Below are 13,797 nucleotides of genomic sequence, written 5' to 3' on the forward strand. Positions count from 1 at the left end.
TAAAATGAATACCACCAAGTCTCAGGTGGGAATTAATACAAATACACCATTTTATGCTAAAGCTTTTAGCTTACAGGCAGGGGCTTCTTTCCAAGTTCAGCGGAAGAGGCATCGTAATCAAAAACCTGCCAACAGCATGACACCAAAGTAAGCAGTTTGAACCCTTGAATTACTTGAATCTTCTTTATAATGTTGCTTTAATTCATTGAGGTTTCCGGGCATTTGTTTAGGCACAGCTCCTTATGTACCTATCACAGTATTTCAGTTAGGTTCAGGTCTGGACTCATTGCTACACCTTGATTCTTTTCCTTTTCAGCCGTGCTGTTGTAGGTTTGTTGCTGTCCTTGGGCTCATTGCCCAGTTGTTGGAGTCAGTTCGAGACATGCTTTGGCTATCAGACAGATTGCTTCACTGGAATACTTTAGTACACAGAAGAGTTCATAATCAGGTCCCATGACTACCAAACAAGCAAAAATCATCATCCCTCCCCCTCCGTGCTTTACGCTTGATACAGCGCAGACATTATCGAAAGAAGATGGTTTTCCACCTGAAACTTTGCAAGGTCTAAACAGTATGTCATCTATAAATCTGTGTATTATTCAAATAATATTCTTTGACATGTTTTCAAGATTACGCAAAAACCCTCCAGCCCTCCAAGGGGCTGATTATAAGTTTTGATTTCTAAAAATCAGCCTTTACTAAAGACCACATAGACTACACTATCATAAATAGGATTTTGGTAGGACCGTCTTTGTGGCTCGTGCACATCTGTGATGTAGTCTTGCTCTCAAAAACTATTTTAATTTCACGCACCCGCCTCTTCAACTTTTTACACAAGTTTATCACATCAAAAAGTGGATGTTGTTGTCCTGGTGAAGGTCTCATTTAAAGCTGAAACTGGAGCGGGAGTGAAATGGTAAGGTGTTCTAGTCAAAGAAAAACAAACACCTACACTAGGGCATTTTGCTTTCCCATTCCCAAAGGTTTCCACATGCATACGTTGCCATAAATTGTACATTGTGGGAGGTTTACAGGTCTTTGTAATCCTTTTTGTGTACATACCACAGCTTAGTGTCCTTCTGCAACAATAATGTGGGAAAGGTGCAAAACCCACTCACCCTGAATACACAGTTATTATCTGAACTGTGTTTTCCATCCGAAAGCACTTGACTTTTTAAGCTGGGGGTCACTAAACTCTGTCAGGTATTGCCTCTAACTTCTCCCCTGGAGGTTTTGCAAAGTGTATTATCGAGGCGTCCCCCAGCCTTAGAGCTGTGGGCAAATCCACTGTTGTAATGGAAGCCATTATAAAGCACCACACTCTCCTGCAAGGGCTGGTTGGTGTCTGATCAATTAGGTTAGACTTTGCCAAAGGCTGTACCCACTGAGACTTTGCTGGCGTCTAATGGCTTCTCACTGATTGTAAGAGTGTCCCCTGGGGTTGATGCTTCTGAGCTGCGGGTAATGGCCACTGCCTACTACCATTTAGGAAGAGTCAATAGCAGGTGAAATCTTTTTTCCCAAATGTTGTTCTATACAATCTGTATGCCAATGGTAACGCACTATCTGTGACAGGGTAATTGCAACAAGAGAAATATGAATCCATGTTGGCGCATATATAATCCTGTAGGTATTATATATGCGCCAACATCTATTGTTTTATTTACTATAAGACGGTTATAGACGTTCTACTACAGAGTCCACACTCTGATTAATGTTTCTGTTTGTAGTTGTGAAATGCCTCAACCAAGCTGCTTTGTGTTGCTTTGATTGACAAATAATGACGGAAGATAAAAAAACAAAAAAAATAAATCTTTTCTGTGATCCAGATCTACTCTTTAATCTTTAAACATCAATGCACACACAGCAACGGACTCAAAGAAAGATAGATAAATGTTCACAGGCTCAGATCAGCAGTGTTTGCATTGTTAGGAACAGTGCGTTGTTTTGCTACGTCTGTAAGGGTCTGGGCTTTTTGAATTCTTTTTTTTTTCTTTTTAGTTAATGATGAAACATTTTTTGTTGACATTATACTTGAAAAAGATAACACAGGCTCTGTTTGTGTATTGTAGCTCAACTATGATCCTTGAGGGTAAATCAGGGAAAAATGTATTTGCATTGGTGCGTTTTTCAACAATTCACTCTTTTTTGGGGGGTCAGATATTAATATAAAAACAGATATTGTTTTTCCCTAAAATAATTTCAAAGAAATTATATATGATTTACTGTTTGGACTCCACTTTGTACATAATGAATACAAGACTGTGTGTTTTTTCATATTTTTTTTAATAGTGCTGAAAATAAAGTGAAACTATAAAACTATAGTATTAAATAATTAGTTAATCATTTGATCAGTTTTGCATTGCATTTCAAAAATCAGCAGATAAAAAAAGATATTCATGAACAATAGGGATGGGAATTGTAAACTGGTTCCTGTTCCCAGTCTTCCAATTCCTTGGGATTGTTAGTCTGCCTGCCAGTTGATCCCACTTTCTTGCACTCTTGCAACGATGAACTGTTTTCAGTTCTCGTGTCAGAGGAAGGAAATGGCGACACAGTCTAGAACGTGGATATGAACAAAGACGAGATAAATGGTCTTTGTGTGCAACGTCGAAAACTGCATCCAGGACAGAAACAACCACATTATGCTGCTGACTTTTTTCTTTTTGGAAGCAGTAATGAGCCTGCAGGCCCTGTTCCAACTTTCACAAGTTGATGGAATTGCCTTATCATGATCCAACACCACTGGCAGAAATACAGCCTCGAACCATGACACAGTATTCGCCATGTTTTGTAAATGGCTATAGATACTCACTGTTGTCTCTATCTCCTGAACTTCTCCATGCACACGGATGGTTTGAACAAAAACATTTCAGCTTTAGTTTCATCACTCCATAAGGCCCACTCCACTTTCTTCCTGTTTCCCTTCTTTAAGAGTGGCTTCTTGACAGCAACGCTTCCACTTAAACCATTTCTGATGAAGCTTCAGTGAGCAGTCGATGGATAACCTGAAGGCCCAGATGCATCTCTCAGGTCCTGTGTCAGCTCTGTTGGGTTTATTAAAGACTTGAATTGCAGCTACTTGAACTGCACTCTAGTTATGTGGTCACTGCAGGCCATAGTGTACGACTTGCATCACTTGCATGCTCATCAAACATTCAGTGACCCCTCGTGCTCTGTGATTGAGGCTAGATTAGAGTCCTTCCTTCCATGCTCTGAGTTCAGTTGGAAAACAGTCTTCGGGTCTCAAAATGTGAATTTTTTTTTTCCTTTTCTTTTTTTAAATTATGGACCGCTAAAGATGAGAGGCAACATCTGGCTTGCTGTCAGCACGCAGTTAAAAAGCCAGCATCTGTGATGGTATAAAGGGTCATTAATGCACATAGCATGAGTAACATGTTTGGAGGCACCACTAACAATATGTTGAAAAATAGACACAGCTTTTGGAGCAACATATGCTGCCATGCAGATGATTTGATTATCAGGGAAAAGTCTTGCCTGCGATGCCAAACAACATTCTGCATGTTTACCAGAAAACATCAAAGTGAAGGTGTCTGAAAATTGGATGTATCCGAAGTCCAGACCTTTAGATCGGATTTGGTGCATTATGAAACAATGAATTTGACAAAGAAAGCATAGGTGAGTCTGTGAAAATGTTTATATTTCAGCATTATAGTAATTCTTTCCCTTAGTTCCCAGACACCGTGTTGCTAATCATGCCCCTGTCCCAACAAATTCAAATGGGCAAATGTGTTAAAAAGAACAAAAGAGATATTTATACATCGAAACTCTGATAGTGTGTGACTGCCATGGCTCATCTATTTTGTGCTGGTAGACAACTTTTTGTACCTGTCATGTAAGCCCATCAACCGGGTTAGATGATTCCTATGAACAGTACCGCAGTACTTGTTGTAGTAAAACCACAAAGCATGTAGATTCATTTGGCTTTCTTGACTCTCATTTGCACAAAATTAAAGTGACAGCAAACGTTTATATCACCGTTCAGGATAAGTGATTTTCACTGGTCTCTATTCACAGAGCAGTATTCAAGTTATGCTAATTTCAAGATATCCTTGAGCGTACTGTACTCTGGTTTTGAAGGTTGCAGCTATCACTGCATTAATGCATACCCAGGCACCACAAAAAAAATATGTGATGTGTGTCACAGAGCTGAAATATGCACATATTTTATGTAGTGGTTGTTCTGAAGCTGTATCACTGAGATGCTGAACTAATCATTTCTGCAGCCAGCAGAAAACTTGACTGCAAATCTGCCTTTCTCAGCTTTTAGGTTTATGAAGATAAAGCCGTGAGCTGTTTCTTGTGATTTGAAACAATTTTTCTGGCACAATTAATTAGATGTGCAATCCACTGTAGGCAAAAAATCTGGCAATAATGTGTGTTTGACAGGAAAATCAAAGAGGTTTGGGTGTTCCTATTCAAGTTTTAATGAACGTTTGCTAATAGAAAAATGAGATTTTGCTCCATAAACCCTCAGATATTTGATCTGGACACGTTCATACACTATACAGCCGCATGACAAAACAGCTTGATGATGATTAAAAGAACAATTGAGTTTTACTTCCTCAAAGCATTCTGTGCTTCGAGGACGTAATGTGTATCCCATAAATTATCTCTGGGGCATATCAGCTAATTTCACATAATTAGTCTCTGGGGCGGGGAGAGAACCAATTCATCGTGAAACGCTGTGTTCCTGTGCGACTGCCGATCCCATTATAGCTACCGTTGTTTTTACTGCTGGAAACCGTATTGATACTTGTGTTGTGGACGTCTGTATTTGAATATATCTAATTGACGCTGGGCTGCAGCCTGGAGAGCTGCTCAGACTGGAGGGTAAGTTTAGCTTTTGATTAAGGTTATAATGACAAAAACAAATCCAGTTTCAAAGAAGTGTCAAAGTGTAAGTCTGGTTCAATTTAATCTTATAATTATTATCAGTTCTGAGAAAGACTTGATTGGTACTGTGTGCCGTCATAGCCCGTTTGAGCTTGTCTCTCTATGCCACGGGAATCCTCACGACAGGAAATCTAAACATGGGCTGTTGCACTCGGGCAGCATTTATCATGTTAAGAAACACAAACTGTCTAGAAAACACAAGTGAATCTAGAAATACGTGTAGTGTGTGTTCATTGTGCTGAACCCAGGTGGCATTGTTCTTTTATGTTTTTAATAGATTTTGGTTGACAGTGAAGGCTTGGAGGTGCAAAAAAAACAGCATATTATCAACAGGACAAATTGCTTGTTATTTTTAGTTTCTGTGGGGGATTTTTGTTAAAAACAAGTGTTCACACGTTAAAAAAAGAAAAAGCATGACAGAAACGAACCTAACACCGTCTGAGCTTAATTTACTCTCGCATTTTCAGGGGCCGTGTTTGTGTTCCCCCCAGAGGCTCCGCTTGCTGAAAGACCTCGCGGTGAAGGTGTGACGTATGTGAATATTCCTGTTAGCCCCACGTCCAAGAAGCAGCTCAACTACATGGAGCTGGAGCTGCAGGATCCTGTGCATGGCACTAAAGCGGCTGCCGCACATCTGCCAGCTCAGAGTAAGGAGGCATGAATATCTTCTGGTTAGTAAAGGAGATAAACGCCAGATAGTTGGTGTCTGAGGAATGAATGTTCTGCTTTCGATTTATACATACCGTATAACTGCAAACGGCAGCTGTGAGGACCAGTCAGGGTGGACACTTGGAAAATTGTCATGTTACAAGATTATAGTTTAAAGGATGTCACCAAGACTGTGTTTTATTTGTCCAATAAGAGCATTAATCTACAGAGAGCTTTTTGATTGGTGGTGCAGAATTGCTTATTGAAAGCAGGTTTAAAGGGAACTGCTCTAAGAAGAGACGGTGGCAATTCACTGCAACCACCACATGATGCTGTAAGCTTAAGTATAGAGCAAAAAAAGTTTGTCTCATTAATAAATCTTTGAATTTTAATAGGCTGGGTATTGAAGTGAGCTGTTGTCTTTTTTGGCACAAGGAAATGTCTTCAAGACCGGCTGTTAAACTGTCAAATATTACAAACTGAAACAAATTCTCAGACTTGTGTAGTTATTTTCAGTCGGTCTGCAGCGCACGTCTTCCATTAACCTTTGAACAAACTACTAAGAAATGTTGTAATCACATTCATGACCCACAGAAGATGAATCCTAATGACTCTGCTAATCCTGAATTTTTATGTCCACCTCAATGCACCTCTTTTTTTGGCTGCATGTTATAGCACCACCAGCCAGTAAGCAGTAACATTTGTCCAATGTTTTCATTTAGCACCAATTTCCTGTAAAACTTTCTTACTAACCTAAGCTATAGTTTGTCTTTAGTGCCTGTTACCACCATGGATTGCTGCCTGTGATAAAGCTTGTCGTGGGACACATTGCTGTGTAGCCACAGACAGAGTCAGAGTGCCAGAGTGCGCAGCACATCCTGCAGTCGATCCATTTTATTTATGCAGAGCAAATTCAAAACAATGTTCATCTAAAGCTCATCAAATGCCATTATGGACAGAAATCCAACAATGCAAAGTTCCCCTATGAACACGCACGTGTTGGCGTAAGAGGAAGTAAAAGAAGCTGCGGGCGAACTATTAGAGTTGGTGTTAGTCAGGTCTGATGAACCACGTCCTGCGTTTTTGGAGAGTAAGCTGTAAAATCATTGTTTCCTTTTATTCTCTCTTCAGATTGTCTTTGTATATTTGTGAGATTTTCCCGGGACTGTCCAAAATGCAAATTGTTGAATTTTAGAGACCACCTCCTTGATTTAAGAAACAAAATGACCTCAGTAATGCCCTGATACTCATAGTGTGAGGTATTTTTTGCTTTTGCTCAATGTGCAAAAGTGTTCTGTGCAAGAGCCAACTTACAGTAAGCTGGTGTATCAGCGTTACGCAAGGATGAAAGCCATTGTAGTTACATATTTATGTGTAATTCTATTCGACCTACTCAGAGTTACTGGAATCGCTCGCAAACAATTGAGATGATTTCCTCTCATCTTGGTAAAAGACAGCTGAGTCCTTGTCATCGGAGCCGTAATTGACAGACACGTTGGCCGCTAGCGTCACTGCCCTCGAGAATACGAACAGCGTGGCTCGAGCTCTGACATGAGGTTAATGTCTAATGTCAGCAATACAGTTTATATCCCGGCATGCGGCCTCATTAATCTGTCACCTGGGAGGAGGAGTGTCCTATTTCGGCACTGAAAGGGGGTCGCAGGGCATTCAGATCACAGCTGTAAACTCAGTGGCCCTAATGGGACCCTCCTCCAGGGACTATTTATGTGTCGTGAGGAGCCGGTTTTGATGTCCTCAATTCTGGCACTGTAAGGCGACAGGACTCTAACAGGAGACACATATTGGTGCACGAGGACTGATGTTGTGGGTTTAAACTCTGACATTTTGCTTATATGATTTTCACACAAGGTATACAGTGGGGCAAAAAAGTATTTAGTCAGCCACCGATTGTGCAAGTTCCCCCACTTAAAATGATGACAGAGGTCAGTAATTTGCACCAGAGGTACACTTCAACTGTGAGAGACAGAATGTGAAAAAAAAATCCATGAATCCACATGGTAGGATTTGTAAAGAATTTATTCGTAAATCAGGGTGGAAAATAAGTATTTGGTCACCTCAAACAAGGAAAATGGGGCCATGTATCGTGAGATTTTGAGCCAAAACCTCCTTCCATCAGTGAGAACTTTGAAGATGAAACGAGGCTGGGTCTTCCAACATGACAATGATCCAAAACACACCGCCCGGGCAACAAAGGAGTGGCTCCGTAAGAAGCATTTGAAAGTCCTGGAGTGGCCTAGCCAGTCTCCAGACCTCAACCCCATAGAAAATCTGTGGCGGGAGTTGAAAGTCCGTGTTGCTCGGCGACAGCCCCAAAACATCACTGCTCTCGAGAAGATCTGCATGGAGGAATGGGCCAAAATACCAGCTACTGTGTGTGCAAACCTGGTAAAGACCTATAGTAAACGTTTGACCTCTGTTATTGCCAACAAAGGTTATGTTACAAAGTATTGAGTTGTATTTTTGTTATTGACCAAATACTTATTTTCCACCCTGATTTACGAATAAATTCTTTACAAATCCTACCATGTGGATTCAGGGATTTTTTTTTCACATTCTGTCTCTCACAGTTGAAGTGTACCTCTGGTGCAAATTACTGACCTCTGTCATCGTTTTAAGTGGGGGAACTTGCACAATCGGTGGCTGACTAAATACTTTTTTGCCCCACTGTACATTATGGTAATGTGCATATGGAAGACAGTGCATGACAGGAATGTTAAATGCTTCAGCTAAATCATTTGCATATGATTTGTGTTGTGATGCGCTGTCTCATTCTTGAAGCACGCAGACTGGCAGCGAGGGCAGAGGTGTGTGTGTGTGTGTGTGTGTGTGTGTGTATATGTATGTATATACCGTATTTTCTGGACAATAGAGCGCACCTGTTTGTAAGCCGCATCTGCCGTATTAAAAAAAAAAAGATGTATAAGTCCAGGACATTTTCAAGTTCAGGCCACCTGCTTTTATGTCCTCTGAAAGCTTTTCTCGACTTTTGGCATTGCATGAGCTCTTCCCGCTGCCGCCTCCAACGTCTCACCATAGATTGATTGACGCTAAGCTTGCGTGCAGCAGCGCGGTTTCCTTCCTGAATAGCAAGATTGATGGCCTTCAACTTAAAACTCATACAAACTTCTTTGTGTGGTTTCCACGATGAAGGGGCGAGGATTTGAAAATAATTAATAATAATTACACCTTTGTATAAGCCTCATGGTTCAAAACCTAGGAAAAAAGTAGCGGCTTAGAGTCCAGAAAATACGGTGTGTGTATATATATGTATGTATTAATGTTTTAAGATGATCTAGGAGTGTTTTTTGTCACTTCCACAATTAATGATTCAAGTTCAAGAAATGATTATATCCCCTAACAATTCATTTCCATAATCTTGTTGACAAAAGAATGTTGGGATTAATGAAAAATGCCCAAAGACATCTGCAAATGTGTAAACCAAAGGGAAACAAAAGAAATATTATGGAGTAAAATTTATAAACAACACTTTGCTGATGCCACCTTGCAGCCATTTATATCAGGAAAGTGAACTTGCATACTTGTATATGATTGATGGCTCATGAAGGGAAACCAAAGCCTTAGGCTAGATGCTTATCTCCGACTTAGCTAGGCTAATCAGTCGCTACAGGTAGGAGTGAAATAATCTTAATATTATAAATGAAATCATCATTTAAAACTACATTTTATATTCACAGAGTTTATTTTTGTTTAATATAAAAATTTGATGATTTGTAACATTTAAGTGAGAGAAAAAGGCAAAAAAGCTAATTAATAAAGAAGGTGGGAAATGTTTTTTCACAGCACTGATATAAGAAAGTAAAGTTTATTTATGTAGTGCTTTTCAAGAATAGTATAAATTGCTTCACAATGTCAGACAGTAGAGCATTAAAACAGCATAAAAGGATAAAACCAAATAAAAGCACATTTGCATAGGTGGGTCTTCACCTTCCCTTTAAAGGTATCGGCAGTGTCAACAGATCTTTAGTCTAGTGGAAGTGAGTTCCACAACATGGCAGCGAAAACCTCCTTTTATCCTCGACTTGGACTGAGGTACAACCAAGAAGCATTGATCAACTTGCATCAGAGACCTAGCAGTTATGTATGGATGTAGAAATTCACTAATATAGGGAGGCACCACAAAGAGCTTGGAAAGTGATAATCAGAATCTGAAATTGAACTTTGTGGTGAGCCAGTTTAAAGAGGGCAGAATCAGTGTCACAAGGGACCTTTCAGAGGAACTGGTGAGAAACCTTAGGGCAGCATTCTGGGCTATCCAAGGATGCGATCCAGAGATAATTTGGTCAGCGGAAGTAATAACAAATTACAATAATAACAATAAAGTGAGACAAAATACACAATTGGCTGCCATCCGGTTATTTATAAGACAAATAATTTGGTAACATTGAATGACATGTACAACTGGGCATCATCTCAAACAATGATATGAGATGTCTTCAAAGAAGACAGGCCCCAAAAATGAACCTTGGGGCGCACCACAAGATAAAATCGTAGAAGAGGACAGGAATTTAGCAAAGCGCATGAAAAGCTTCTGTGAGTGAGGTAAACGTACGATATGATATTGTATGATACTGATACACTCGTTGGAATATTTCTAAAATGACAAGCTAATTTTTAAAATTTCCATTGTCAGATTAATCATCTAATAGCTTCTGCTCTGTGCAGCTAGTTTTGTGTGCAGCACAACACTGATGAATAATTAAATGGTACACTGATTGAGTTAAAAGAAGTCCCACTTTTGTGTCCTGACAGGAAAGAGCTCCACCAAGTACGCTCAGATTGACATCACTGCCACAGAGATGGCCCACAAAGTCGGCACGTTGCACGCTCTGGGTCGGCAGGAGGGCCTGCACACTCTGGAGCTGAGAAGAAAGGGGACGCCACATTGAATTTTCCTTCACTCAAACGTTGATCTCAGCAGGATTTTTTTTTTTTCACAACAGCAGAACTACAACATCAGACTATAACGTTAGCAAGAAACGTGGCTCTGTGGGCCTTCCTGTGGGATTCCTTCTCTATTCTGTTCCATCTTTTGAATACAGATATCTTTGAAAGCAACCTCAGCCAGTTTACAAAACCCAGAATCCCAGAAAAATGTATTGCGTCCAATGTCTACTTTGTTAGATCGAGACTGTAGTCACAAAGGAGCTGGAATATAGAGCTGGCTTTAGAAAGGTTTGGCTCTTAGTCATGAGATTTCACAACGTTTTTTTGTGAACAACATCTCGTTAAATGGCATTACGCTGCTCCTCGAGCTCCAGGCTCTCTAGAAGTTGGATGAGCAAACCCTGGGCTGAGTCAGGGGCCTCACTAATACCCCAGAGCAAAGGCACTTTACAGCTCACTCAAGCCATCACTAATTGTGTGCTGTTTTTGTCCTTGTGTGGGTAAAAAAGAAAGGTAGGGTGTTTGCAGGAAAGGAAGTGGAAACAGTGTTTGTTCTCACAAGGAGTTCACACACATTTATTCCTCAGTGATCTGTAATTCCATATGTAGTTGCACATAACTCTTTCTGTGTTTCAAATTTAGGAAAGCTTACCAGCCGGTCTTACTCAGAGTGATGCAAAATTCAGAGTAGCTTGATGCGTAAAAAAAAAAAGATTTTTTGTGTAAAAGTAGCACAAGTACTGTATTTTCTGGATTATAGAGCGCACCAGTATATAAGCCGCAGATATCTATGTTGAAAAATTAGATATTTACTGCATGTACAGAACGATTTTGTACTGTAAATGTACATGTATGTACCTGAACAGATTCTTTCAGTGCCTTTTAACGGCAGCAACTTAGCTGATTAAAATGGAACAGAAACAAAAGAAAATAACCGGTATTAGGATCCACTGACAGACATCAGAAAAGGATGCTTCTCACCACTTGTCATCCAAGTCTCCCACTCAACCTGGAGTGCAGCTTTAAATGCCCGATTCACACTGATGTCAAGTGGCTGCAAATACTTTGTTGTACCTCCAGGTTTAGGGCCCGGATGGCTTGGGGATAGAAGCTCCTCTTGAGTCTCTCTGTCCTTGCCCAGATGATGCAGAACCTTCTACCGGATTTCAGAAGTAGGAACAGTTTGTTGCCAGGATGGGACGGGTCCTTCAGTGTCTGTGCTGTTCTAGTCCGGCATCTCCTGGTGTAGGTGTCCTGAAGTGGGTGAGAGCAATCCTGCAGCAGCGTTCAGCTGTACGGATCACTCTCTGAAGAGCTTTTTGGTCCTTAACACAGCTGTTCCCAAACCAGGATGTCATGTTCTGTGTGACGATGCTCTCCACAGCGCCTGTATAGAAAATCCCGAGGATCTCTGGAGAGACCCTGAACTTCCTCAGTTGTCGTAGGTGGTACAGGCGCTGCCTAGCCTTTTTGGTCTGGACCTGAATGCGGGCAGCCCATGTCAGGTCTGAGGAGATGTGGACACCGAGATATTTGAAGGACTGCACCCTTTCCACTGGAGCTCCATTGATGATAATGGGCTTGTAGTCTCTGTGCTGACTCCTTCTGAAGTCCACCACCAGCTCCTTGGTCTTGCCAACGTTCAGCTGGAGATGGTTATCCTGGCACCATGATGCATGATGGACAGGTTGTCCATGTGCCCTGATGGACAAGTTTTTACGTCTCATAAATCTGAAACACCACGACAGCCCAGCTTTGAAATCTTCAATATTCATTTCGCGGACGATTGTTTTGGCTTTCAGTCGGATCTGTACAGTGAGTACACCTCGGCCACCTGCTCTCTGTGTATTCACCCAGTCCTCCAGGACATATTCAAGTTCAGGCCACCTGCTTTTATGCCCTCTGAAAGCTTTTCTCTACTTTTGGCATTGCATGAGCTCTTCCCGCTGCCTCCTCCAACGTCTCACCATAGATTCATTGACGCTAAGCTTCCGTGCAGCAGCCCGGTTTCCTTCCTGGATAGCAAGATTGATGGCCTTCAACTTAAAACTCATATGAACTTCTTTGTGTGGTTTCCACGATGAAGGGGCGAGGATTTGAAAATAATTACCAGTTGGTAATTTGTTGTGCGTGTTCTGTCTGCTAAAGAAAAAGTATCGTATTCTTCTTTGCATTGATTTTTCGTCTGTCTTGTTTTTGATTCCAATTCCGGTGAGAGCGCCCCTAGCGGTGGAAGAAAAATCCACAGAATAGCCGCACCTTTGTATAAGCCTCATGGTTCAAAACCTAGGAAAAAAGTAGCGGCTTATAGTCCAGAAAATACGGTAATGGTTCTGCATAACACTTCCATTCTATGCGTGGTGACTCTTGTTAGCCTGGCTCTAACTAATGGGAAAAAGATCAGTTGCTGCCATACATTTTCCCTCCTGCTTCCCAGTTCATATACAATTGGGTTTAATTTGGGAAAGTCTTCATAAATAATGCAAAGCTTTGTTTTGTTTTGTTTTTAAATCAGTGGCCGTTTTTGTCAAAATTATATTATACAATGTTTTTTTTCTAATCACCTCCCTGAAGCTATTAGCATTTTTGTTATTCCATACTGTGTGTCTTTGTGTGGATATTGGCATTTTACTGCAGTATTGAAAATAGCTTGTATTTGTAGAGCTACTCCTCTTGATAAAGCCAGTATTGCTTTTTTTTTTTTCATGTTCTGTTCACATACCACTGATTTGATTAGCTGTAAATATATTTTCTTTCTATTTGGGTGGATTGTCATAAAATGTGAAGGTGTTTCTGTACAGTAAGCATGTATGGAAAGGGTTCAAGGATGGCATCTGCTTCCTAAGGATCTACTTTTTTTCATGTAATACTCTTTTTCTTGTAAATTATTTATGTTAACACTGCTTTGATGTGTTCTTTCTTTTTCTTTTTCTAGAACAACAGTAGATCTCATATGGCTCTCCCTCCATGTACAGCTGTAAACCTGTTGGGTACCATATTATATAAATCAGCCTTACCATTGATGTGTTTGCTTCATTCAACTGTAACACCACTGGTTTATAATGCAGATAGCACAAATAATATTAATACTGATCATCTTATTACAAACTAGCTATACATATCTAACTTTTTTTATTATCATGCTGGAAATGTTTTTTTCTGTTAACACTGAAGACTTAGGCTTGAAAGCTGAGTCAGTAACACTGAGGGTGCAGCTTGCAGACACTCTGTAGCTCTAATTTTTACTCATTTATTACAACAAGAAAGACGAGATGTTTTGATAATTTCTGGGCAAACTGGGAAAGT

General features: G+C 40.5%; 1 protein-coding gene across 4 annotated transcripts in view; it reads left to right on the forward strand.

Moving 5' to 3' along the window:
* The window catches only part of LOC113018695 (protein Dok-7), a 50,434-nt gene extending 36,922 nt beyond the window's left edge, over positions 1 to 13,512 (forward strand). For 2 of the 4 annotated variants that reach the window (XM_026162005.2, XM_026162010.2), the window contains 2 exons: positions 5,385 to 5,564; positions 10,357 to 13,512. In XM_026162005.2, the coding sequence (XP_026017790.1) occupies positions 5,385 to 5,564; positions 10,357 to 10,493 (317 nt within the window). In that variant the 3' untranslated portion in view covers positions 10,494 to 13,512. Of the gene's footprint in view, positions 1 to 5,384; positions 5,589 to 10,356 lie in introns of all 4 variants that reach the window. The other 2 variants (XM_026162008.2, XM_026162009.2) reach the window with 2 other exon arrangements.
* The last annotated feature ends 285 nt before the right edge of the window (positions 13,513 to 13,797 follow it).

This window comes from Astatotilapia calliptera, chromosome 3, assembly GCF_964374335.1.
Source record: "Astatotilapia calliptera chromosome 3, fAstCal68.1, whole genome shotgun sequence".
NCBI lineage: Eukaryota > Metazoa > Chordata > Actinopteri > Cichliformes > Cichlidae > Astatotilapia > Astatotilapia calliptera.